At 37.0% G+C, this 23,485-nt stretch overlaps 1 protein-coding gene across 2 annotated transcripts in view; it reads left to right on the top strand.

Annotated features, from left to right (window-relative positions):
- VWA8 (von Willebrand factor A domain containing 8) overlaps positions 1–23,485 on the top strand; it is a 631,595-nt gene that overhangs the window by 114,015 nt on the left and 494,095 nt on the right. For both annotated transcript variants that reach the window (XM_077158362.1, XM_077158361.1), the window contains exons 3-4: positions 17,192–17,322; positions 20,050–20,160. In XM_077158362.1, the coding sequence (XP_077014477.1) occupies positions 17,239–17,322; positions 20,050–20,160 (195 nt within the window). In that variant the 5' untranslated portion in view covers positions 17,192–17,238. The remainder of the gene's footprint in view (positions 1–17,191; positions 17,323–20,049; positions 20,161–23,485) is intronic.

Here is a 23,485-nt window from a genome sequence, read left to right on the forward strand (position 1 = left end):
TTTGATTTGCATTTCTCTAATGGCCAGGGACATTGAGCATCTCTTCATGTGCCTTTTGGCTATTTGTATTTCCTCTTCTGAGAGGTGTCTGTTCAAGTCTTTTTCCCATTTTGTAATTGGGTTGGCTGTCTTTTTGTTGTTGAGTTGGACAATCTCTTTATAAATTCTGGATACTAGACCTTTATCTGATATGTCGTTTCCAAATATTGTCTCCCATTGTGTAAGCTGTCTTTCTACTTTCTTGATGAAGTTCTTTGAGGCACAAAAGTGTTTAATTTTGAGGAGCTCCCATTTATTTATTTATTTCTTCAGTGCTCTTGCTTTAGGTTTAAGGTCCATAAAACCACCTCAAATTGTAAGTTTCATAAGATATCTCCCTACATTTTCCTCTAACTGATTTATGGTCTTAGACCTAATGTTTAGATCTTTGATCCATTTTGAGTTAACTTTTGTATAGGGTGTGAGATATGGGTCTTCTTTCATTCTTTTGCATATGGATATCCAGTTCTCTAGGCACCATTTATTGAAGAGACTGTTCTGTCCCAGGTGAGTTGGCTTGACTGCCTTATCAAAGATCAAATGTCCATAGATGAGAGGGTCTATATCTGAGCACTCTATTCGATTCCATTGGTCGATATATCTATCTTTATGCCAATACCATGCTGTTTTGACCACTGTGGCTTCATAATATGCCTTAAAGTCCGGCAGCGTGAGACCTCCAGCTTCGTTTTTTTTCCTCAAGATACTTTTAGCAATTCGGGGCACCCTGCCCTTCCAGATAAATTTGCTTATTGGTTTTTCTAATTCTGAAAAATAAGTTGTTGGGATTTTGATTGGTATTGCATTGAATCTGTAAATCAATTTAGGTAGGATTGACACCTTAACTATATTTAGTCTTCCAATCCATGAACACGGTATGCCCTTCCATCTGTTTAGGTCTTCTGTGATTTCTTTTTTTTTCTTTTTTTTTTTTTTTTAAAGGAAAGACAGAGAGAAGGAAGGAAGGATAGAAGGAAGGAAGGAAGGAAGGATAGAAGGGAAACATCTTTAAACATTTTCTTGTTTTATTGTATTTTGTTTTTCCGTTTTTTGTTACATGGGCTGGGGCCGGGAATCGAACCGAGGTCCTCCGGCATAGCAGGCAAGCACTTTGCCCGCTGAGCCACCGCGGCCCGCCCCTGTGATTTCTTTTAACAGTTTTTTTGTAGTTTTCTTTATATAGGTTTTTTGTCTCTTTAGTTAAATTTATTCCTAGGTATTTTATTCTTTTAGTTGCAATTGTTAATGGGATTCGTTTCTTGATTTCCCCCTCAGCTTGTTTATTACTAGTGTATAGAAATGCTACAGATTTTTGAATGTTGATCTTGTAACCTGCTACTTTGCTGTACTCATTTATTAGCTCTAGTAGTTTTGTTGTGGATTTTTCCGGGTTTTCGACGTATAGTATCATATCGTCTGCAAACAGTGATAGTTTTACTTCTTCCTTTCCTATTTTGATGCCTTGTATTTCTTTTTCTTGTCTAATTGCTCTGGCTAGAACCTCCAACACGATGTTGAATAATAGTGGTGATAATGGACATCCTTGTCTTGTTCCTGATCTTAGGGGGAAAGTTTTCAATTTTTCCCCATTGAGGATGATATTAGCTGTGGGTTTTTCATATATTCCCTCTATCATTTTAAGGAAGTTCCCTTGTATTCCTATCTTTTGAAGTGTTTTCAACAGGAAAGGGTGTTGAATTTTGTCAAATGCCTTCTCAGCATCAATTGAGATGATCATGTGATTTTTCTGCTTTGATTTGTTGATATGGTGTATTACATTAATTGATTTTCTTATGTTGAACCATCCTTGCATACCTGGGATGAATCCTACTTGGTCATGATGTATAATTCTTTTAATGTGTTGCTGGATTCGATTTGCTAGAATTTTGTTGAGGATTTTTGCATCTATATTCATTAGAGAGATTGGCCTGTAGTTTTCTTTTTTTGTAATATCTTTGCTTGGTTTTGGTATGAGGGTGATGTTGGCTTCATAGAATGAATTAGGTAGCTTTCCCTCTGCTTCGATTTTTTTGAAGAGTTTGAAGAGACTTGGTACTAATTCTTTCTGGAATGTTTGATAAAATTCACATGTGAAGCCGTCTGGTCCTGGACTTTTCTTTTTAGGAAGCTTTTTAATGACTGATTCAATTTCTTTACTTGTGATTGGTTTGTTGAGGTCATCTATGTCTTCTTGAGTCAAAGTTGGTTGTTCATGTCTTTCCAGGAACCCGTCCATTTCATCTAAATTGTTGTATTTATTAGCGTAAAGTTGTTCATAGTATCCTGTTATTACCTCCTTTATTTCTGTGAGGTCAGTGGTTATGTCTTCTCTTCCATTTCTGATCTTATTTATTTGCACCCTCTCTCTTCTTCTTTTTGTCAATCTTGCTAAGGGCCCATCAATCTTATTGATTTTCTCATAGAACCAACTTCTGGTCTTATTGATTTTCTCTGTTGTTTTCATGTTTTCAATTTCATTTATTTCTGCTCTAATCTTTGTTATTTCTTTCCTTTTGCTTGCTTTGGGGTTAGTTTGCTGTTCTTTCTCCAGTTCTTCCAAGTGTGCAGTTAATTCCTGTATTTTTGCCCTTTCTTCTTTTTTGATATAGGCATTTAGGGCAATAAATTTCCCTCTTAGCACTGCCTTTGCTGCATCCCATAGGTTTTGATATGTTGTGTTTTCGTTTTCATTTGCCTCGAGGTATTTACTAATTTCTCTTGCAATTTCTTCTTTGACCCACTCGTTTAAGAGTGTGTTGTTGAGCCTCCATGTATTTGTGAATTTTCTGGCACTCCTCCTATTATTGATTTCCAACTTCAGTCCTTTATGATCCGAGAAAGTGTTGTGGATGATTTCAATCTTTTTAAATTTGTTGAGACTTGCTTTGTGACCCAGCATATAGTCTATCTTTGAGAATGATCCATGAGCACTTGAGAAAAAGGTGTATCCTGCTGTTGTGGGATGTAATGTCCTATAAATGTCTGTTAAGTCTAGCTCATTCATAGTAATATTTAGATTCTCTATTTCTTTATTGATCCTCTGTCTAGATGTTCTGTCCATTAATGAGAGTGGTGAATTGAAGTCTCCAGCTATTATGGTATATGTGTCTGTTTCCCTTTTCAGTGTTTGCAGTGTATTCCTCACGTATTTTGGGGCATTCTGGTTCGGTGCATAAATATTTATGATTGTTATGTCTTCTTGTTTAATTGTTCCTTTTGTTAGTATATAGTGTCCTTTTTTGTCTCTTTTAACTGTTTTACATTTGAAGTCTAATTGGTTGGCTATTAGTATAGCTACTCCTGCTCTTTTCTGGTTGCTATTTGCATGAAATATCTTTTCCCAACCTTTCACTTTCAACCTATGTTTATCTTTGGGTCTAAGATTTGTTTCCTGTAGACAGCATATAGAAGGATCCTGTTTTTTAATCCATTCTGCCAATCCATGTCTTTTGATTGGGGAATTCAGTCAATTAACATTTAGTTTTATTACTGTTTGGATAATATTTTCCTCTACCATTTTGCCTTTTGTATTATATATATCATATCTGATTTTCCTTCTTTCTACACTCTTCTCCATACCTCTGTCTTCTGTCTTTTCGTATCTGACTCTAGTACTCCCTTTAGTATTTCTTGCAGAGCTGGTCTCTTGGTCACAAATTCTCTCAGTGACTTTTTGTCTGAGAATGTTTTAATTTCTCCCTCATTGTTGAAGGATAATTTTGCTGGATATAGAAGTCTTGGTTGGCAGTTTTTCTCTTTTAGTAATTTAAATATGTCATCCCACTGTCTTCTAGCTTCCATAGTTTCTGCTGAGAAATCTACACATAGTCTTATTGGGTTTCCCTTGTATGTGATGGATTGTTTTTCTCTTGCTGCTTTCAAGATCCTCTCTTTCTCTTTGACCTCTGACATTCTAACTAGTAAGTGTCTTGGAGAACGCCTATTTGGGTCTATTCTCTTTGGGGTGCGCTGCACTTCTTGGATCTGTAAATTTAGGTTTTTCATAAGAGTTGGAAAATTTTCAGTGATAATTTCTTCCATTAGTTTTTTTCCTCCTTTTCCCTTCTCTTCTCCTTCTGGGACACCCACAACACGTATATTTGTGCGGTTCATATTGTCCTTGAGTTCCCTGATACCCTGTTCAAATTTTTCCATTCTTTTCCATTCTTTTCCCGATAGTTTCTGTTTCTTTTTGGAATTCAGATGTTCCATCCTCCAATTCACTAATTCTAGCTTCTGTCTCTTTAGATCTACTATTGTAGGTATCCATTGTTTTTTCCAGCTTTTCTACTTTGTCCTTCACTCCCATAAGTTCTGTGATTTGTTTTTTCAGTTTTTCTATTTCTTCTTTTTGTTCAGCCCATGTCTTCTTCATGTCCTCCCTCAATTTATCGATTTCATTTTTGAAGAGGTTTTCCGTTTCTGTTCGTATATTCAACATTAGTTTTCTCAGCTCCTGTATCTCATTTGAACTATTGGTTTGTTCCTTTGACTGGGCCATATTCTCAATCTTCTGAGCGTGGACTGTTATCTTCTGCTGGCACTTGGGCATTTAGTCAGATTTACCTGGGTGTCGGACCCAACAAGGTTGTAAGATTTTTCTGTGAAATCTCTGGGTTCTGTTTTTCTTATCCTGCCCAGTAGGTGGCGTTCGTGGTGCTCATCTGTCTTTGGGTCCCACCAGTAAAAGATGCTGTGGCTCCTTTAACTGGAGAACTCTCGCTGTAAGGGGTGGTCGCCAGCCGAAGCGGCTTGGGGGAATGCCAATCCGAATCCCCCAGCCAGCCCAGGGATCCGAACGCGGGGAGGGTCGCCGGCCTCCGCGGCTTGGGGGAACGCCTGTCCAAATTTCCCAGCCGGCCCGGGGCGCCAAGTGTGGCAGGGGGGCGCCGGCCGCCGTGACTTGGGGAAGTGTCTATCCACCGTTCCCAGCCGGACCGGGAAGCCATGTGTTTAGAAGGGACCGCGGTCACTGTTCTCCGCGGCTTGGGGATCTCCGATCCAATTCTCCCGGCTGGTCCGGGCGGCTGCGCGGGGGGCGGGGCGTCAGCCACTGTGGCTTGAGGGGACCGCCTTTCCAATTCTCCCAGCAGGCCCGTGAAGGAAGGAGGGAGGGATTCTGGCCACCTGCCGCCCCGGCCCGGGAAAGCCCGCGCCCCTTGACGATCTCACCGGAGCGGGTTCTCCCAGCCAGTCAGCCGTTCCAGAATGGGGTACGCTGTCTTCTTGGTCTCTGTCGTGGCTGCGGGAGCTGTTCTGAATCGTTTCTACTTCTCTAATAGCTGTTCTGGAGGAGGAACTAAGACCCGCACGTCTTACTAAGCCGCCATCTTCTCCCGAAGTCTTCCCCTTATTATTTGTTTTTTTTAATCCATGTTTTTTACTGATCTGTCCATACCGTAGGTAAAAGGAATATCAGACACAAGGTCTTCACAATCACATGGTCCGCTGGTGAAAGCTGTATCATTATACAATCATCTTCAAATGGGGATACTGGAACACAGCTGTACATTTTCAGGTGACTTTCCTCTAGCCACTCTGTGGTACTTGGATTCGGTTGTCAGCTTGGCCAGGTGAAGGTGCCTAGTTATATTGCTGTGGACATGAGCTGATGCCATGTGAACCTCATCTGTTCCTGATTACATCTACAGTTGGCTAGGAGGCGTGCTTGCTGCAATGAATGATGTTTGACTTAATTGGTTGGTGCTTAAATGAGAGAGTGCATCATAGCACAACCAAAGCAGCTTGGCATACCTGATCTCAGCACTCAGTCCAGGCCTTTGAAGGTGCAGAAAGAAATCACCCTGGGGAAAGTTGTTGGAACCCAGAGGCCTGGAGGAAAGGCCAGCAGAGACCATCTGTGCTTTCCCATGTAAGAAAGAACCTCTGTTGAAAGTTAGCTGCCTTTCCTCTGAAGAACTAACGAAATAAATCCCCTTTTATTGAAAGCCAATCCATCTCTGGTGTGTTGCATTCCAGCAGCTAGCAAGGTAGAACCCACTCTAATATACCATAAACAAAAAGGAGATATCTGTATAATGAATAAGAATAACCTCCAGGATAATCTGTTGACTCTGTTTGAAATCTCTCAGCCACTGACACTTTATTTTGTCTCATTTCTCTCTTCCCCCTTAATTCGAGAAGGTTTTCTCAATTCCTTCATGTTGAGTCCCAGATCATTCTAGGATTTCTGTCCCATGTTGCCAGGGAGGTTTACACCCCTAGGAGTCATGTCTCACATAGACAGGGGGAGTACAGTGAGTTTACATGCTATGTTGGTTGAGAGAGAGACCATATCTGAGCAACAGAAGAGGTTCTCTGGGGGTGACTCTTAGCCTAATTTTAAGTAGCCTTAGCCTATCCTTTGTGGGGATAAGTTTCATAGGAACAACCCCCAAGATTGAGGGCTCGGCCTATTGATTTGGCTGTCACCACTGCTTGTGAGAATATCAAGAATTCTCCAGATGGGAAAGTTGAATTTCCCCTGTTCTCCCCATCCCCCCAAGGGGACTTTGCAAATACTTCTTTATTCACTGTTCAAGTCACTCTGGGATTTATTGAAGCATCACACTAACCTGGGCAAGCCTACAAAATCTCATGCCCTATGGAAGGTTCCATGCACTTATGGTGTTCAATTAAACTGTCCATATAAGTTAAATTAGGAAATGCATTAGTCAAAACATAAATTTTGAATCAAATAAAAATTTCTTGCTTTAGTCTCACATAGAAGTTGAAGTTTTAAAATATGAATGACCATCTATTTTAAACACCCTGGAATACTGACATTCCTTTGTTCTTCTTGCAAAAACATTTTTTAATTTGTGCATTTAGTCACTATCATTCCTCTAGGCATTCCTTACTCTAGGGATTCCTAGATTATATTCTCTCAGTTTATATCGTCTGTCTTTCCTTCTGGTTTCATATACGCCCCCATCCTTTCTCCCTCTATCATTCTCACATTAAGCTTCATTCAGTATACTTAAGTTATTGTGCTACAATCAGTAGTATTGTGCTATCAATTTCTGAATTTTTAGTCAGTCCTGTTGCACAGTCTGTATCCCTTCAGATCCAATTACTCAATCTCTACCCTATTTCTATCTCCTAATAACCTCTGTTCTTAACTGAAATTCTCCAAGTTCACTCATTAATGTTAGTTCAAACAGTATTTGTCCTTTTGTTTCTGTCTAATCTCATTCAGAATAATGTCCTCAAGGTCCATCCATGTTGTTACATGCTTCATGACTTTATTATGTCTTACAGCATAATATTCCATTGTATGTGTATACCACAGTTTGTTTAGCCACTCATCTGCTGATGGACATTTTGGCTGTTTCCATCTCTTGGCAATTGTAAATAATGGTGCTTTAAAAATTGCTGTGCAAATTTTTGTGTTCTTGCCCTCAAGTCCTCTCAATAGATACATAGCAATGGTATTGCTGGATCATATTGCAGTTCTATACTTATCTTCCTGAGGAACCACCAAACTACCTTCCAGAGCAGTTGTACCATTGTATTTTCCCACAAACAGTGGATAACTGTGCCTCTTTTTCCACATCCTCTCCAGCACTTGTTGTTTTCTTTTTTTATAATGGCCATTCTGGTGGGTGTGAGAAGATATCTCATTGTGGTTTTGATTTGCATTTCCCTAATAGCCAGGGAAGTTGAGCATCATTTCTTGTGCCTTTTAGCCATTTGTATTTCCTCTTCTGAGAGGTGTCTGTTCATGTCTTTTGCCCATTTTGTAATTCGGTTGTCTGTCTTTTTGTTGTTGAGTTGAACAATCTCTTTATATATCCTAGACCCTTATCTGATATGGCATTTCCAAATATTGTCTCCCATTGTGTAGGCTGCCTTTTCTCTTTCTTGACAATGTTCTTTGATGCATAAAAGGGTTTAATTTTGGGAAGTTCCCATTTATCTATTTCTTTCTTCAGTGCTCATGCTTTGGATGTAAGATCTAGGAAACTGCCTCCTATTACAAGTTTTGTATGATATTTCTGTACATTTTCTTCTAAAAGTTTTATGGTCCTAACACTAATGTTTAGATCTTTGGTCGATTTTGAGTGAATTTTTGTATAAGTTGTGAGATATGAATCCTCTTTCATTCTTTTGCATATGGATATCCAATTTTCCAAGAACTATTTATTGAAAAGGCTGTTCTGTTCCAGCTGAGTTGGCTTGACTGCCTTATCAACAGTCATTTGTCCAAAGATGAGAGGGTCTATATCTGAACACTCTATTCAATTCCAATTAGTCAGTATATCTATCTTCATGCCAGTAACATGCTATTTTTCCACTGTAGCTTTGTAACGTGACTTTAAGTCAGGTAATGTGAGACCTGTGACTTCATTTTTCTTTCTCAAGGTATTTTTAGCTATTTGGGGCATGCTGCCCTTCCAAATAAATTTGGTATTGGTTTTTCTATATCTTCAAAGTACTTTTTGGGATTTTAATTGGTATTGCGTTGAATCTATAAATCAATTTAGGTAGAATTGACATCTTGACCATATTTAGTCTCCCAGTCCATAAATACAGCATGCCCTTCATTTATTTAGGTCTTTTGATATTTCTTTTAGGAATTTCTTGTAGCTTTCTTTGTATAGGTCTTTTGTATCCTTAGTTAAATTCATTCCTAAATATTTTATTCTTTTGGTTGCAATTGTAAATGGATTTTTTCCCCTTGATTTCCCCCTCAGATTGCTCATTACTGATGTCTACAAAAATGCCACTTTGCTGTACTCATTTATCAGCTCTAGTAGTTTTGCTGTGAATTTTTCAGGGTTTTTGACATACAGTGACATATCATCTCCAAACAGTGAGAGTTTTACTTCTTCCTTTCTAATTTTGATGCCTTGCATTTCTTTTTCTTGTCTAGTTGCTCTGGCTAAAATTCCAACACAATGTTGAATAACAGTGGTGACAGTGGACATCCTTCTCTTCTTCCTGATCTTAGGAGGATAACTTTCAGTCTTTCCCCATTGAAGATGATGTTAGCTATGGGTTTTTCATATATTTCCTTTTATCATGTTGAGAAAATTCCCTTCTATTCCTATCCTTTGAAGTGTTTTTAACAAGAAAGGATGTTGAATTTTGTCAAATGCCTTCTCTGCATCAATCAAGATCATGTGGTTTTTCTGCTTTGATTTGTTGATATGATATATTACATCAATTGATTTTCTTATGTTGAACCATCTTTGCATACCTGGGATAAATCCAACTTGGTCATGCTGTGTAATTCTTTTAATGTGTGCTGGATTCGATTTGCAAGAATTTTGTTGAGGATTTCTGCTTCTATATTCATTAGAGAGATTGGTCTGTAATTTTCTTTTCTTGTATATTTTTATCTGGCTTTGGTATGAGGGTGATGTTGGTTTCATAGAATGAGTTAGGTAGCCTTCTCTCTTCTCCAATTTTTTTTGAAGAGTTTGAGCAGGATTGGTACTTTCTTAAATGCTGGTAGAATTCACATGTGAAGCCATCTGGTTCTGGCCTTTTCTTTTTTGGGATCTTCTTAATGACTGATTCAGTTTTTTTTACTTGTGATTGGTTTGTTGAGGTCATCTATTTCTTCTCGAGTCAGTGTTTGTTGTTCATGCCTGTCTGTGAAGTTGTCCATTTCATCTGTGTTGTCCAGTTTATTAGCATAAAGTTGTTCATAGTGTCCTCTCATTACCTCCTTTATTTCTGTGGCATCAGTGGTTATGTCTCCTCTTCCATTCCTGATTTTATTTATGTGTATCTTCTCTCTTTTTCTTTTTGTCAACCTTGCTAAGGGTTCATCAATTTTTTTCTTTCTTTAACATTGGCATGCACTGGGAAATGAACTGAAATCTCTGGCATGGCAGGTGAGAATTCTGCCACTGAGCCACTGTTGCACCACTCAGGGACCATCAAATGTATTGATTTTTTCAAAGAACCAACTTCTGGTTTTGTTGATTTTTTTCAATTGTTTTCATGTTCTCAGTTTCATTTATTTTTGCTCTAATCTTCATCATTTCTCTCCTTTTGCTTGCTTTGGGATTAATTGCTGTTCTTTTTCTAGCTCTTCCAAGTAAACAGTTGATTCCTCGATTTTTGCTTTTTCTTATTTTTTGATACAAGCATTTAAGGCAGTAAATTTCCCTCAGCGTTGCCTTTGCTGCATTCCATAAATTTTGATATGTTGTGCTTTCATTTTCATTTGCCTCAAGATATTTCCTGATTTCTCTTGTAATTTCTTCCTTAACCCACTGATTGTTGAAGAGTGTGTGGTTGAACCTCTATATATTTGTGAATTTTCTGGCCCTCTGCCTTTGTTGATTTCTAACTTCATTCCTATATGATCCAAGAAAGTGTTTTGTATCATTTCAATCTTTTTAAATTTATTAAGACTTGCTTTGTGACCCAAGATATGGTCTATCCTTGAGAAAGATCCATGAGCACTTGAGAAAAATGTGTATCCTGCTGTTGTGGGTGTAATATTCTATAAGTCTGTTAAGTCTCGTTCATTTATTGTATTATTCAAATTCTCTGTTTCTTTATTGATACTTTGTCTAGATGTTCTATCCATTGATGAGAGTGGGGAATTTAAGTCTCCGACTATTATGGTAGATGTGTCTATTTCTCTTTTCAGTGTTTGCCTTATATATTTTGGAGCACTCTGGCTTGGTACGTAAATAATTATGATTGTTATGTCTTGTTGAATTATTCCTTTTATTAATACATCGTGCCCTTCTTTGTCCTTTTCATTGTTTTACATTTGAAGTCTAATGTGTTGGATATTATCATAGCTACTCCTGCTCTTTCCTGGTTGTTGTTTGCATGAAATATCTTTTCCTAATCTTTCACTTTCAAACTATTTTTGTCCTTGGGTCTAAGATGTGGCTGCTGTAGACAGCAAATAGATGGGTCCTGTTTTTTAATCTATTCTGCCAATCTATGTCTTTTGATTGGGGAATTTAATCCATTAACATTTAGCATTATTACTGTAAAAGTGGTACTTTCTTCTATTATTTTGCCTTTTGGATTTTATGTGTCATATCTATTTTTTTTTCTCTTTTTAGCGTTACGCATTGTCTTCAATTCTGTACTCTTCTCCACACCTCTCTCTCCTGTCTTTTCCTGTCTGCCTCTTTGCTCCCTTTAGTATTTCTTGTAGAGTCAGTCTCTTGGTCACAAATTCTCTCAGTGATTTTTTTTGCCTGAAAATGTTTTAATTTCCCCTTCAGTTTTGGAGAACAATTTTGTTGGATATAGAATTCTTGGTTGGCAGTTTTTCTCTTTCAGTAAGTTAAATATATCATCCCACTGTCTTCTCACCTCCATGGTTTCTGCTGAGAAATCTATACACAGTCTTATTGGGCTTCCATTATATGTGATGCTTTGTTTTTCTCTTGCTGCTTTCAAAATTCTTTCTGTTTTACGTCTGACTTTCTGATTAATAAGTGTCTTGGAGTATGTCTGTTTGGATCTATTCTGTTTGGAGTGTGCTGCACTTTTTGGATCTGTAATTTTATGCCTTTCATAAAGAGTTGGGAAATTTTCAGTGATAATTTCCTCTATTAGTCTTTCTCCTTCTTTTCCTTTCTTTTCTTCTGGGATACCCACAACACGTATATTTGTGTGCTTTATGTTGTCATTCAATTACCTGAGTCCCTGCTCATATTTTTCAATTCTTTTCCCTATATTGTCTTTTGCTTGTTGGATTTCAGATATCCCATCTTCCAGTTCACTAATCCTTTCTTCTGCCTCTTGAAATCTAACGTTGTAGGTTTCCATTGTTTTTTTTTCATCTCTTCTACTGTGCCTTTCATTCCCATAAGTTCTGTGATTTGTTTTTCAGATTTTCGATTTCTTCTTTTTGTTTGCCCATTACCTTATTTATATCCTTCGTCAACTCATTGATTTGATTTTTGATGAGATTTTCCATGTCTGTTCTAACATCCTGTTTCAGCTGCTATATCTCATTTAAATTCTTGGTTTGTTCCTTTGAATTGGCCATATCTTCAATTTTCCTAGTATGACTTGTTATTTTTTGCTTGCATCTAGGCATTTAATTTCCTTAATTAGTTTATTCTGGAGATTGTTTTCACTCTTTTACTTGAGATTTTCTTGCTGGATGGCTTTATTGTCTGTGTTTTCTTTGACACTCAGTTTAGTTTATTCTAGATGTCTAGCATAGGTTTTGTTTAAGAGATCAGACTTTTTCAATTCTTATTTCTTGTTCATTGCCCTGCCTATATGGAACCTTTTTTTTTTTCTTAGGACGGTCTACATAGATATTATGGACCCCAGTCAGATTTTCCTAGACCAGACTATCCTCTTCTCAGGAGGAAAGAGTCACCTGCATCAGTTTTCCCTGAGGGTGAGACCCAGCAGGTTGACAGACTTTGCTATGAAGCCTCTGGACTCTGTGCTTTTCCTGTCCTGCCCAGTACGATCCACTTGTCTGCCTGCAGTTTCCCACCAGTATAACGTGATGTGGTGCCTTTGACTTCAGCAAACTCTCCCTGCTGGGGGTATGGTTGAGACAGAGGAGAGGTTGTAGACTGGCTTTAATTGCTTCAATTTTCCAGTCCCTGGGGTCTGTATTCCTTAAAGAAGAGATTCCACCTGAACTGTTCCCCACCCCTTTCCTGGGGAAGGCACAGCCTCCAGGGAATTAACTCCTTTCATCTTACCAGCCTCTTTCTCTCTCAGAGAACCTTAATTCTGCCCCTACCTGGGGCAGTTGGAGCCTGAGAGCCTTGCAGTTCTAATGAGCTGTTAAGCAGGAGAAACAAAGCAAAAAAAAAAATCCTTTTCAGAGCAGGACCCCCTCGTACCCCCGCATTTTTTTTTTGGTTCCGGCCCTTTACAAGTATTTTGTACTGTCCAATCCCAAAAACCTCTGGTTGTTTTTTCTCCCCGTTAGCCCTGCACTCCCCCTGCTGGGGCAGAAACTCCTAGTTCCTTTCGCTCTTATTCAAGGTTTATCTGAGCTGGTGGTCTATTTTCAGTAGTCAGAATTTGTTAATTAATTCCACAATTGGAGCTTGGTTGAGCTCAGCCCCTGGTGCTTGTAAAGCCTCTTTTCTTTCCCCTATGGAAACCAGCTGGTGTGTGTGGGGTGGGGAGCACCAGCCTCCGCGGCTTGGGGGACTTATAGTTCTGGAGGGGATCACAGCTCGCCCAGCTTGTCCAGACTGGTGTACGTTGTGTGTCCAGTCGGTGATATGGCCCCAGCAGTTGTTCTGTACTGTTCTTAGCTATTTATTAGCTGCTCTGGAAGACGTACTAAATTCCAGACCTCACTAAGCCGCCATCTTGGAACTGTCTCCACCTCCCTTCCTTTTTAAAAAAATATTCTTATTGAGATATCTTCACACACATATAGTCCATCCAAAGTATATATGCAATGAGTGGCTCACAATATCATCACATAGTTGTGCACTCATTACCATGGTCAGTTTTAGAACATTTGCATCACTCCAGAAAAAGAAGTAGAAAGAAAATAGAAAAAACTCATATATCCCATACCCCTTACTCCTTCCTTGCAGTGACCACTAGTATTTCAATCAACTCAATTTTTTCTTTTTTACTCCTCATCCCTACCCTATTATTTATTTTTTGTCCTTACATTTTTACTCAACTGTTTATATCCTGGATAAAGGGAGCATCAGACACAAGGTTTTCACAATCACACAGTCACATTGTAAAAGCTATATAGTTATACAATCATCTTCCAGAATCAAGGCTACTGGAATACAGTTCAACAGTTCAGGTACTTTCCTCTAGTCACTGTAATACACCAGAAACTGAAAAGGGATGGCTATATAATGCAAGATAACCTTTTGGCTCTGTTTGAAATCTCTTAGCCACTGAAACCTTATTTTGTCTCATTTCTCTCTTCCCCTTTTTGGTTAAGAAGGCTTTGTAAATCCTATGATGCCAGGTCCCAGCTCATCACTGGGAGTCCTGTCCCATGTTGCCAGAGAGATTTACATTCCTGGGAGTCATGTTCCATGTAGGGAAGGGGAAGGCTGTGAGTTCACCTGTTGAGTTGGCTTAGAGAAAGAGGCATGTCTGAGCAACAAAAGAGGTTCTCTGGGGGTGACCCCTAGGCACAGTCATAAGCAGACCTAGCTTCTCCTTTGTAGGAATAAATTTCATAGGGTCAGACCCAAAGATTGAAGGCTCAGCCTATTGAATTTGTTGTCCTCACTGCTTGCAAGAGTATCAGGAATTCCCCAGAGGGGGAAGTTTAACATTTCCTCCTTTCTCCCCTGTCTCATACGGGCACTTTGCAAATACCTTTTAATTCTCTACCCAAATCACTCAGGCATGCGTTGGGACATCACACCAATCAGTGGAAACCATCAAGGTTTCCTGCCCTATTCAAGATTCCATCCCTTCCTTTTTTTGGGTGGGTTGGTGGTGCATTGTCTGGGAATTGAACCCAGGTCTCCTGCATGGAAGATGAGCATTCTACCCCTGCACCACTCCATCCCTACTTTTTTTTTTTTTTTTTGCATGGACAGGGACCAGAAATCGAATTTCTTTGGCATGGCGGGCGAGAATTCTGGCACTGAGCCACCATCACACCGCCCTCCATCCCTTACTTTTTAAAGCATGATTTTATCATGTATTAATATATTTCTAAAAGTTTAATTTTGCTAGTTTTTGCAGCTTTATCAAAGTGACATCATATTATATTTGATTCATTTTGTGGCTTAATCTTTTCACCCAGTATTATACCTTTAAGGGTTAAACACATTGTTGGAAGGAGTAATCCCTCATTCTATTTTTTATTATATTTTTATTTTATTTCTATTTTTATTATATCTATTATATTTTGTGTAATATCCCATACAGTGGAATATTTTATCTATTCTTCTATTTCCAGTTTTATATTAAACAATGCTGCTGTTCACATTCTGCACGTCTTCTAAGGTACAAGAATTTTTCTTGAGCATCTAGGAGTTTACTTAACTGGGATATTGTGTGATGTTTTAACCAGGATTTTTCTGATGGCATCTTGCAAAATTTTGTTGCTATTGGAGAACATTTATTAGATATCTCATGGTATACCTGATTTCTGTGGGGGACTTTATATTTTTATGAGATAGAAAATATATTTTCTTCAAGCATAAATGAGAGTATAGTTTGAATATGTTTCTTTTTTATATATACGCTAAGCTGCTTTTTGTCTAAAACATTTAGCAGTTCCCTAATGAATTACTGTCTTTGTGTCAGGTATTGGTTATGTTTGTCTCATTCTGTCAAGTCATTATTTCCCAGAATGAAGAAATCCAAGTGAATGTAAAACAATTTGTCAGAGAAATGAGGGCAATTAAAAAAACCCTATCCCTTATTTTCTTCCTTTAGTTTGTCTTATTGAAACTGTCAGCTGTGGTAAATTGTTAGTCATTGGTAATTTTTAGATTTCAGTACTAACTTTTTGATGCTATATGTCTTACTTCCTTTTTTTTTTTTTTTTCGTTTTTTTGCATGGGCAGTCTCCGGGAATCGAACCCGGGTCTCCAGCATGGCAGCCAAGAACCCTGCCACTGCACCACCATCACCCACCCTTACTTTCATTTTTAAATGGTGTTTATGGATAAGCTTGAGTAATGCACTGGAAAATTAGTTATAAATACTCATATATTCACAAATACAAACATTTATGATATATTGCATATGGTGTGGGGGATGAAGTAAGCTTTATCATTGCTAGCGTTTTGATTGAATTGGAAAATTGTCTGAAAGACTGCTTTCCAGCCAATATCATATCAAAAGTTGATGAAGACATGACAGAAAAAAAATATGTAGACACATTTGTTTCTGGTGGTCTTGCATAACTTTCTGCTAGCTGTTAAAAGAGGACTTGTCTCAATTATCTAAGGAGTGGTCGAGGGTCAATCAGGAGCACATCTCAAAACCTATGTTCCTATGGGAAGATTAAGTTGTTAATTCTGTAATTGAACTTCCCAAATAGATTACTGGTAAATATTGAAATACTATATAAATTATTGTTTAGAAGTAAATCCCTACACTGACTGTAAACACTTTGATGGCTGAGACCCAATCTTGTTTAGCTTTGTACCACTGATGCCTGGCATATTGTGAGTTTTCAATAAATGTTTGGTAAATCAAATATGCTTGCTGATAGACTGTTGGCAAACTTGTTAAAAGTGTTCTGGAAAGTGTTGGAGTATACTTTTTCTAAGTATATTTGTATTGTGCTTCCTTACAGAGTGTAGTTCATGCCTAGAAATTTCAGAAGAATAGTTTACCTCTGTAATAGTTTTTAAGACTTAGTTTCATAATGGTACCACCTTACCACTGTGTGAACTTCCTTGGGGGTTCTAAATTGCAAGGGAGAAAATGAAAGGAAATTATGATTAATTTAATTTTCCCTTAGCTGTGGAAAATTACGGGTTTAAGAGCCTACTGATGTGAAAATTAGAGGTGTTAAGGAGATGTATTGTTTTAATCCTTTTTCTTGATAAACTATAACAATGCAGGAAAGAAAACATTTGGTAGTAGGTGTACCTTTTATTTGGCCCAAATTAATTGTGTTAATTTAAACATTTTAGAAAATGCTTAGGCAGAAGAAGCAGATTAATGAGTGATTTAATCATAGTCCTGGAGGGGCATTGTGTAGAGGAGTTTACTATTCTCAGAAGAGTTAATGTGATAATAGACTTAAATTCTAAATTCTCTAATGGATATTTGTGATGGTATTACAGTACTGTGAGTGTAATTAATACCACTGAATTGTACACTTGAAAATGGTTATAATGGGATCTTCTGAGTTCATTTAAGTCTTCACCAAACTTTCTAATTTGTGAAATTTGGGAGATCCTACAATCCACTGCCACCTTATATTGTTGTGATAAAGTAATGATATCTCAGTTCACCCTTGAAAATCACTTTCATTACTTTAGTGACAGTTATAGGTGAGTATTCATATGTTCTTCCGAACTTTTAAGTGTGGATTATGTGACTCTTTCTGATCGCATTAACTTCATCCTGGTTTAACATTGGTAATAATTGTTTTACTGTAAAAAAGTGTAAAAATCCACAGGTATCTGTATCATTTTTAAAAATATAATATGCTGTGTGCATTGTTTGAAAATTTGTGTACATAATAGTCTAATTTACATTTCATTTTGTTTTTCCCCCTTTAAAGTTTCAGACTCTCTGACTCAATCTGTAGTTCATCATCTAAGATGGATAATGCAGAAAGATCTTTTGGGGCAAGATATCTTTCTGATAGGACCTCCTGGGCCTCTTCGACGCTCTATTGCTATGCAGTACTTGGTGAGCAATCAATTCTTGTGAATTCATAAGGATCTTTTCTTTGATAAGCTATGTTATAAATTAAGAAAGTTGAAAAATTAAGAATTTACAAAAATATCAGGATTTGTCATTACTTTAAAAAATATTAATGTTAAAGAAAGATTAGTTATTGGGGAAGCAAATGTACATTTGCCTTTCATAGTTTTGGCAAATTTTTTAGTTCAGTCCTCCACTTTAAGTAGAAAAGAAATATTAAATTCAGATCATAAGTAGCGGGTAGCATCAGCAACTCTGAGATTACAAAACAAATCTTAGTTTTATATTACTTGGGGAAAATTCTCTTAACTTTGGTCCACATTTTAAAAGGCCAACCAGTCAATTCTCTTTGTATTTTGGTATTATGCAGTCTTTAAAGGGAACTTAAAGTTCATGCTTTAGGTGCTTTCTTTTGTTTTTTTAATTTTTAAATTAAATTTTTAAGTGAATGAGAAAACTGAAGTCAGAGAGGTTAACTAATTCACTCAAGCTTTATCCTATCCAGCTAGTAAATGTGGAGTTGGATTTCAAATCCCATATTGTGTCCCATTTCTGATTTATCCTCTTAAATGCTTGCATTTTTTTGATTTGTTAAATGAATTGAAATGTTCAGATCTCAATCCAAATAAAAAATTTACAAGATTTTTAATTACTTTGTCATCATTAATAGGCATTGCTCTGATGATTCAAGGATTAATAGGCATTGCTCTGATGATTCAAGGAAGAATGCTTTCAGTTGAAGTTTTTCTGTTCCGAAGATACTTTTTAGGATAAAGAGAAGAAACTTGTTTACAGCTTCCTTGTGTTATCTGGTATTAAAGAGTTGATTTCCCTATATTAAAATCTACTTCAGTTACTCTTTTTTTTTTCAGTTGTGAGTTTATTTTGGTACTTTAAAAATCATGTAGAGCAGGAATGAGGAGCTAGGAGGTTTTTGGAGGCCTGTTAATTTAAAAAGATGCATTATAAATCAATCAATCTAAAGCCTGTACCCTTCAAAAAAAAGACTTTAAATTGTGATCCACAGCTCAAGCACCTACTGTCTGTGAAAATGTATAGGATAAAGAAATTGAATATTAAACTAAGCTGCCTTGCTTGAGGCTGCAGTGAAAGCTCTTGCCATTGGGTCTAAAATGTTTAGTAATGGCTGGAGCAGGTGAAGTCTTTAAAGGCAGAAATTTGGGGCAAGCCTGCTGGACTCAGGAGAAATTAAATAGAAACAATTTCATATTTAATTCCTGTAAACAGATTTTCATAGATAGTTGAAAAAGCCTTGGCAGACCACTGCTGCCTACTGTACATGCTGCTCTTGGTGCCACTTGTGTTCTTATTCATACTTCGTTTGTGAGGCAGCAGCTGAGGAGGCTTTGGTGTTTGCCATGACTGTAAAGCATCCAAGGAAACCATCAACACTGTGGACGATGATCACAGTACTTTGAAGGTGGCAGTTCAGGGTGTTACTGTGGTCAATTTGGCAATGAGGCATACATTGCTTTGTCAATCCATGGATGTCTATTATGAATGACGGGCTTTTTCAGTGAGACTCTGCTGATCAATGAAACAGACATGAAGGTACTACTGATGTGTTCCAGAAGCAAGAAGCATATTTCTGCTAAAACAGAACCTGCCTCTGTGATCCAAAACTGTGCTCCCACAGACGATTCATTCTTGATAAGAAGACTGTGTTTTAGTATCACCACATCTGCACTATAGTTACATTTTCTTTATTTAAAAATTTTTTTTCTTCCCATATATACTTAAAACTATGGGTTCATGGTAGCAAGCTTTTTTTTTTTTTTAACTAAATGCCTGTAATATACTTTGACCAATGTCAAATGGAGATGCAGTAGGGGAAAAAACTCATTCTATGAAAATATCCTTTTTCTCCAGTAATGGTACGCAGAATCAACTTTTACCTTTATCTTCCAGTAAATTAGCTTCCTCTCCTATTTAGTAAAAAGCACCATATGCTTTATTTGATTGGAAAATGTCATTATTTTTTGTTTTTAATTCATCATTGTAAAATGTGAATCAAGATTAATTTAAAGCATTTTCGTACAAACTTTTTTATTTCATATAGGGAAAAATGACTTTTAATGATGGATTAATTATTGCAACAGAAATGGATTTGGGATGGTTTCCCTTTAAACTTAATGATATTTTGGTGGAATAAACTATTATAATTTTTTAAACCAATAGCTATGCCCAAGATGTGTCTCTCTCTTCTATTGGGACCTGACTATTTATTTACTTTATTCTCACATTTGGTAGAATGCCTAACATATTTTAGGGATTTGGTAAAGTTGGTTAATGGAATAAGTTAATTTAAATCACTTTTCTTTAACAATATGAATATTACTTACAGAAATAGCCATAGTTTGTGGGAAAAACCAGTAGTAATATTGCCAAATTATCATTCATGGTGTTTAAAAATAATTCCACATGAGGCATTAAGGATTTTAAGATCTAATTTTGATTCTTATTGCTCAGGTAGTAGCACTGGGTACCGTAAAAGTAAGAACTATGAGCAGATGTGTACATTTTGATTAATGATAAATTTATTCCATTTTTCTCAAAGTGAGGTGCTAAAGATTGTAATCCAGAATTACATTTAAAATGCTATTCTCTTAGGTATTGTTAGATAACTTGGTCCGCATCATATATTGGGGATTTAGTTTTATTTTTGGAATACTTTTGCTCTCTTGTCTACAGGAGCTGACCAAACGGGAGGTTGAGTACATTGCCCTGTCAAGGGACACCACTGAAACCGACCTCAAACAGCGTAGAGAGATCCGTGCTGGCACGGCTTTTTACATTGACCAGGCAAGTTTATCACACTGTAGCACTTGACTGCTCACACCTATATGAAATTGATTTTTAAAGTAATGCAATAGTGAAGAATAGATGTGCTGTGCTCTCTCTAGACAGATTTAATTTTTTGTCTTTTTGGTTTTCCTATTCTTAGAAATATCTTTTTTGTTTAATGCTAAGTGAGAAACCCTAGATAAATTGAATAATTCTAAAATGTTAGCTAAAGATCAGTATGCTGACTTCTTAAAATTTCAGTTGCTTCCTATTTCTTGCTTACAGGAATTTGATTTTTTAAAAGAATTAAGGAGATTTTAATATGGGAAATTCTTTAGTATATTTATTACTGTATTCTCAGTTTAAGGGACAATTAGGTAAAGGTATATTAAACATAATGAGACAAAATATCTGTTGCCAGGAACTACAACTTTGGGGAGTGTAGATGTGAGGGTATTAGATGCAGATTACCAATTATAATAATATTTTATGCCTTTTTATAATGAAACTTGTTACATATTTTTCAACTATATTGCTTAAAATACTGACTATTATTCTTCGTTAGGAACATTAAGTAGACAAAAGGACAGAGACTATAAATAAACAATTCATTTAGAAACAATTTCAAGTGTCCAGTAAATTTGTGAAAGATTTTTGACCTTCTTGATTGTGGAAATAAAAATTAAAACAATCGAGTCACCATTTTTCTCTTATCTCTCAGATTGGCAAAGAGGAACAAATTTGCTAATATCCAGTGTTGAGGTGGAAGAAAGGAGGAGGAAACAGCATTATACTATTGTTGGGAGCATAAATTTTTGCAGGAAATTGGCAATATCTCTTGAAAGAAAAACAATTTACATAATATATTTGGATCCAGCAGTTTTGTACTTAGCAATTTTTTCTTGCAAATGTATTCATACAAAGCACACAAATTATCCATACAGGGATGTTTATTGTAGCATTGTTTAAAATTGTGTAAAACCATTAATGAAAACTGTAATGATGGATATTTAGGAGACTGATTAAATAAATCGTGGTATGTGGAATTCTCTGTAGCTATCGACAAGAACCTATGTGTACTAATTTGGAGAGAAGTCTAGATATGGACAGGCAGACTATTTAGTATAATCTCACTTGTGGTAGACAGATAAAAAATAAATGCATGTATATGTGCACACTGACATTTTTCAGAGGGGTCACAAGAACCAGTTAATAGAGCTTACCTTGTAGGAGTGTGATTAGGCATTTGGAGTGGAGTAGGGAGGGGAATTAAATTATTCTTTTAACATGAAGCTTTTACCATGAGCCCACTATTACTTTCTAGTTTGAACAGTAATTGTAAAAAACGACTGAGCAAAAGGTCAGGGAACAAGATAGTCACATTATCTCATTGATTACTTATTAATTACAAAAAGAAAAATACACTTAAAAATGGAAGGGTTTGTCAGTCACCACCTCAAATGATGGTGATCAAATTTAGCATCATAATAGTGGGAAAATCTGAGAATTCCAGATATCTCACAATTAAAAAGTGATCCAAGTAAGTTTTAAAGAACTCCATTTTATTCACATTATGTCTAAAGTTCACCTTATAGATTATTTTTAATTACAAATGGGGGGAAAGTGCTCCTTTTACATTGGAATGACCTGATAATTGTCTCCTTAACCAAGTGTTTTGGTTTGAGAAAGCTGCTCGAGTGCAGTATACTCAAAATGGATTGGCTTTTATAAAGAGGGTTTATTAGGTTACAAATTTACATTCTGAAGCCATGAAAATGTCCAAATTAAGGCATCGATAAGAGGATACCTTCAGTCAAGAGAGGCAGATCACGTCCAGGGCTTCTATGTCATATGGGAAAGTACACAGTGAAGTCTGCTGGCCTTTCTCTCCCGGGCTGGTTTCAGAATGGCTCTCTCAGCTCCTGTGGATCCTTCTGGCTTCCGCTGGGGCATTTTCTTTCTTCAAGCATCCGTGGGTCCTCTCTTTGCTTTTAAGAGGCAAACTCTTGATTTCATCTCTTAGTTTAGCATCTCCCAGGGATTTTCTGTGTTCAAGGGTCTGTGCCTTCTCCAAAATCTCTCCCTCTTAAAGGACTCCAGTAAGTGGATTAAGATCCACCTTGAATGGGTGGGGTCACCTCTCTATGGAACAACCTAATCAAAGGGTCCCGCCTAATAACATCTTTGTCCCCAAAGACAGGATTAAAAGAACATGGCTGTTCTGGGGTACATAACAGTTTTTAACTAGCATACTAAGTCATCAAATGTAGATTAGCAATAGTGGGGCAAGCTTACATGCAGTTCTATCTAATGCAGTTCAGTAAGAGGTGTGCAGTAGTACCAATGCAGTACTCTTGCCAAAAATGTTTAACCAATCAGACCAATCTAGAACATGTGGTATTCTATAAGGCAACAGCTTTTTGAAAAAATTCCATGTCATGAAAACCAAACAAGAACTGCTACAGATTAAAAGGTTGGGGAGGGAAGATGATATAGTTTCCTTTAATTGTCCTACAATCTAGATAGCCATTTTTGTTTGTTTTTAGACTAAAGGTTATGTTAAAATGTAATTCAAATTTAAAAAATAATTAATAGTCAAGTTTTAGAACAAATAGAATTTACCATATTTCAATTATAATGCATATTTCCACAGGGAAATTATTTAAGAGCTGTTTGTGCTCATACATATTACCTTTAAATGTCAATAAGTAGCATCCATGCCTAATAGTTATTTACTATATGACTTTCCAGTCCTATAGTAGGAAGTTCTTTTTTACAGACAAAGGATTCTTGTGTTCATCATTTGTGGCAGTTAACTTCAGGTGTCAACTTGACCAGGTAAAGGTGCCTAGTTCTATTGCTGGAGACATTAGCCAATGCCATGTGAACCTCATCTGTTGCTGATTACATCCGCAGTTGGCTAGGAGGCATGCCTGCTGCAGTGAATGATGTTTGATTTAATTGGCTGGAAGCTTAAATGAGAGAGCTCAACATAGCACAGCTAAGAGGCCACCTGCTGTAATGAATGATGCTTGATTTAACTGGCTGGTGCTTAAATGAGAGAGCTCAACGTAGCACAGCCCAAGCAGCTCAGCATACCTCATCTCATCACTCGCAGCTCAGTCCAGGCCTCTGGAGATGCAGAAAGGAATCATCCAGGGGAAAGTTGTTGGAACCCAGAGGCCTGGAGAGGAGGCCAGCAGAGATCAGCTTGTGCCTTCCTGAGTAAGAAAGAACCTCAGTTGAAAGTTAACTGACTTCACTCTGAAGAACTACATTTTCTTTTAATGAAATAAATCCGTTTTTATTAAAAACCAATCCATCTCTGGTGTGTTGCCGATAG

This window comes from Tamandua tetradactyla, chromosome 4 (assembly GCF_023851605.1).
Source record: "Tamandua tetradactyla isolate mTamTet1 chromosome 4, mTamTet1.pri, whole genome shotgun sequence".
Lineage (NCBI taxonomy): Eukaryota > Metazoa > Chordata > Mammalia > Pilosa > Myrmecophagidae > Tamandua > Tamandua tetradactyla.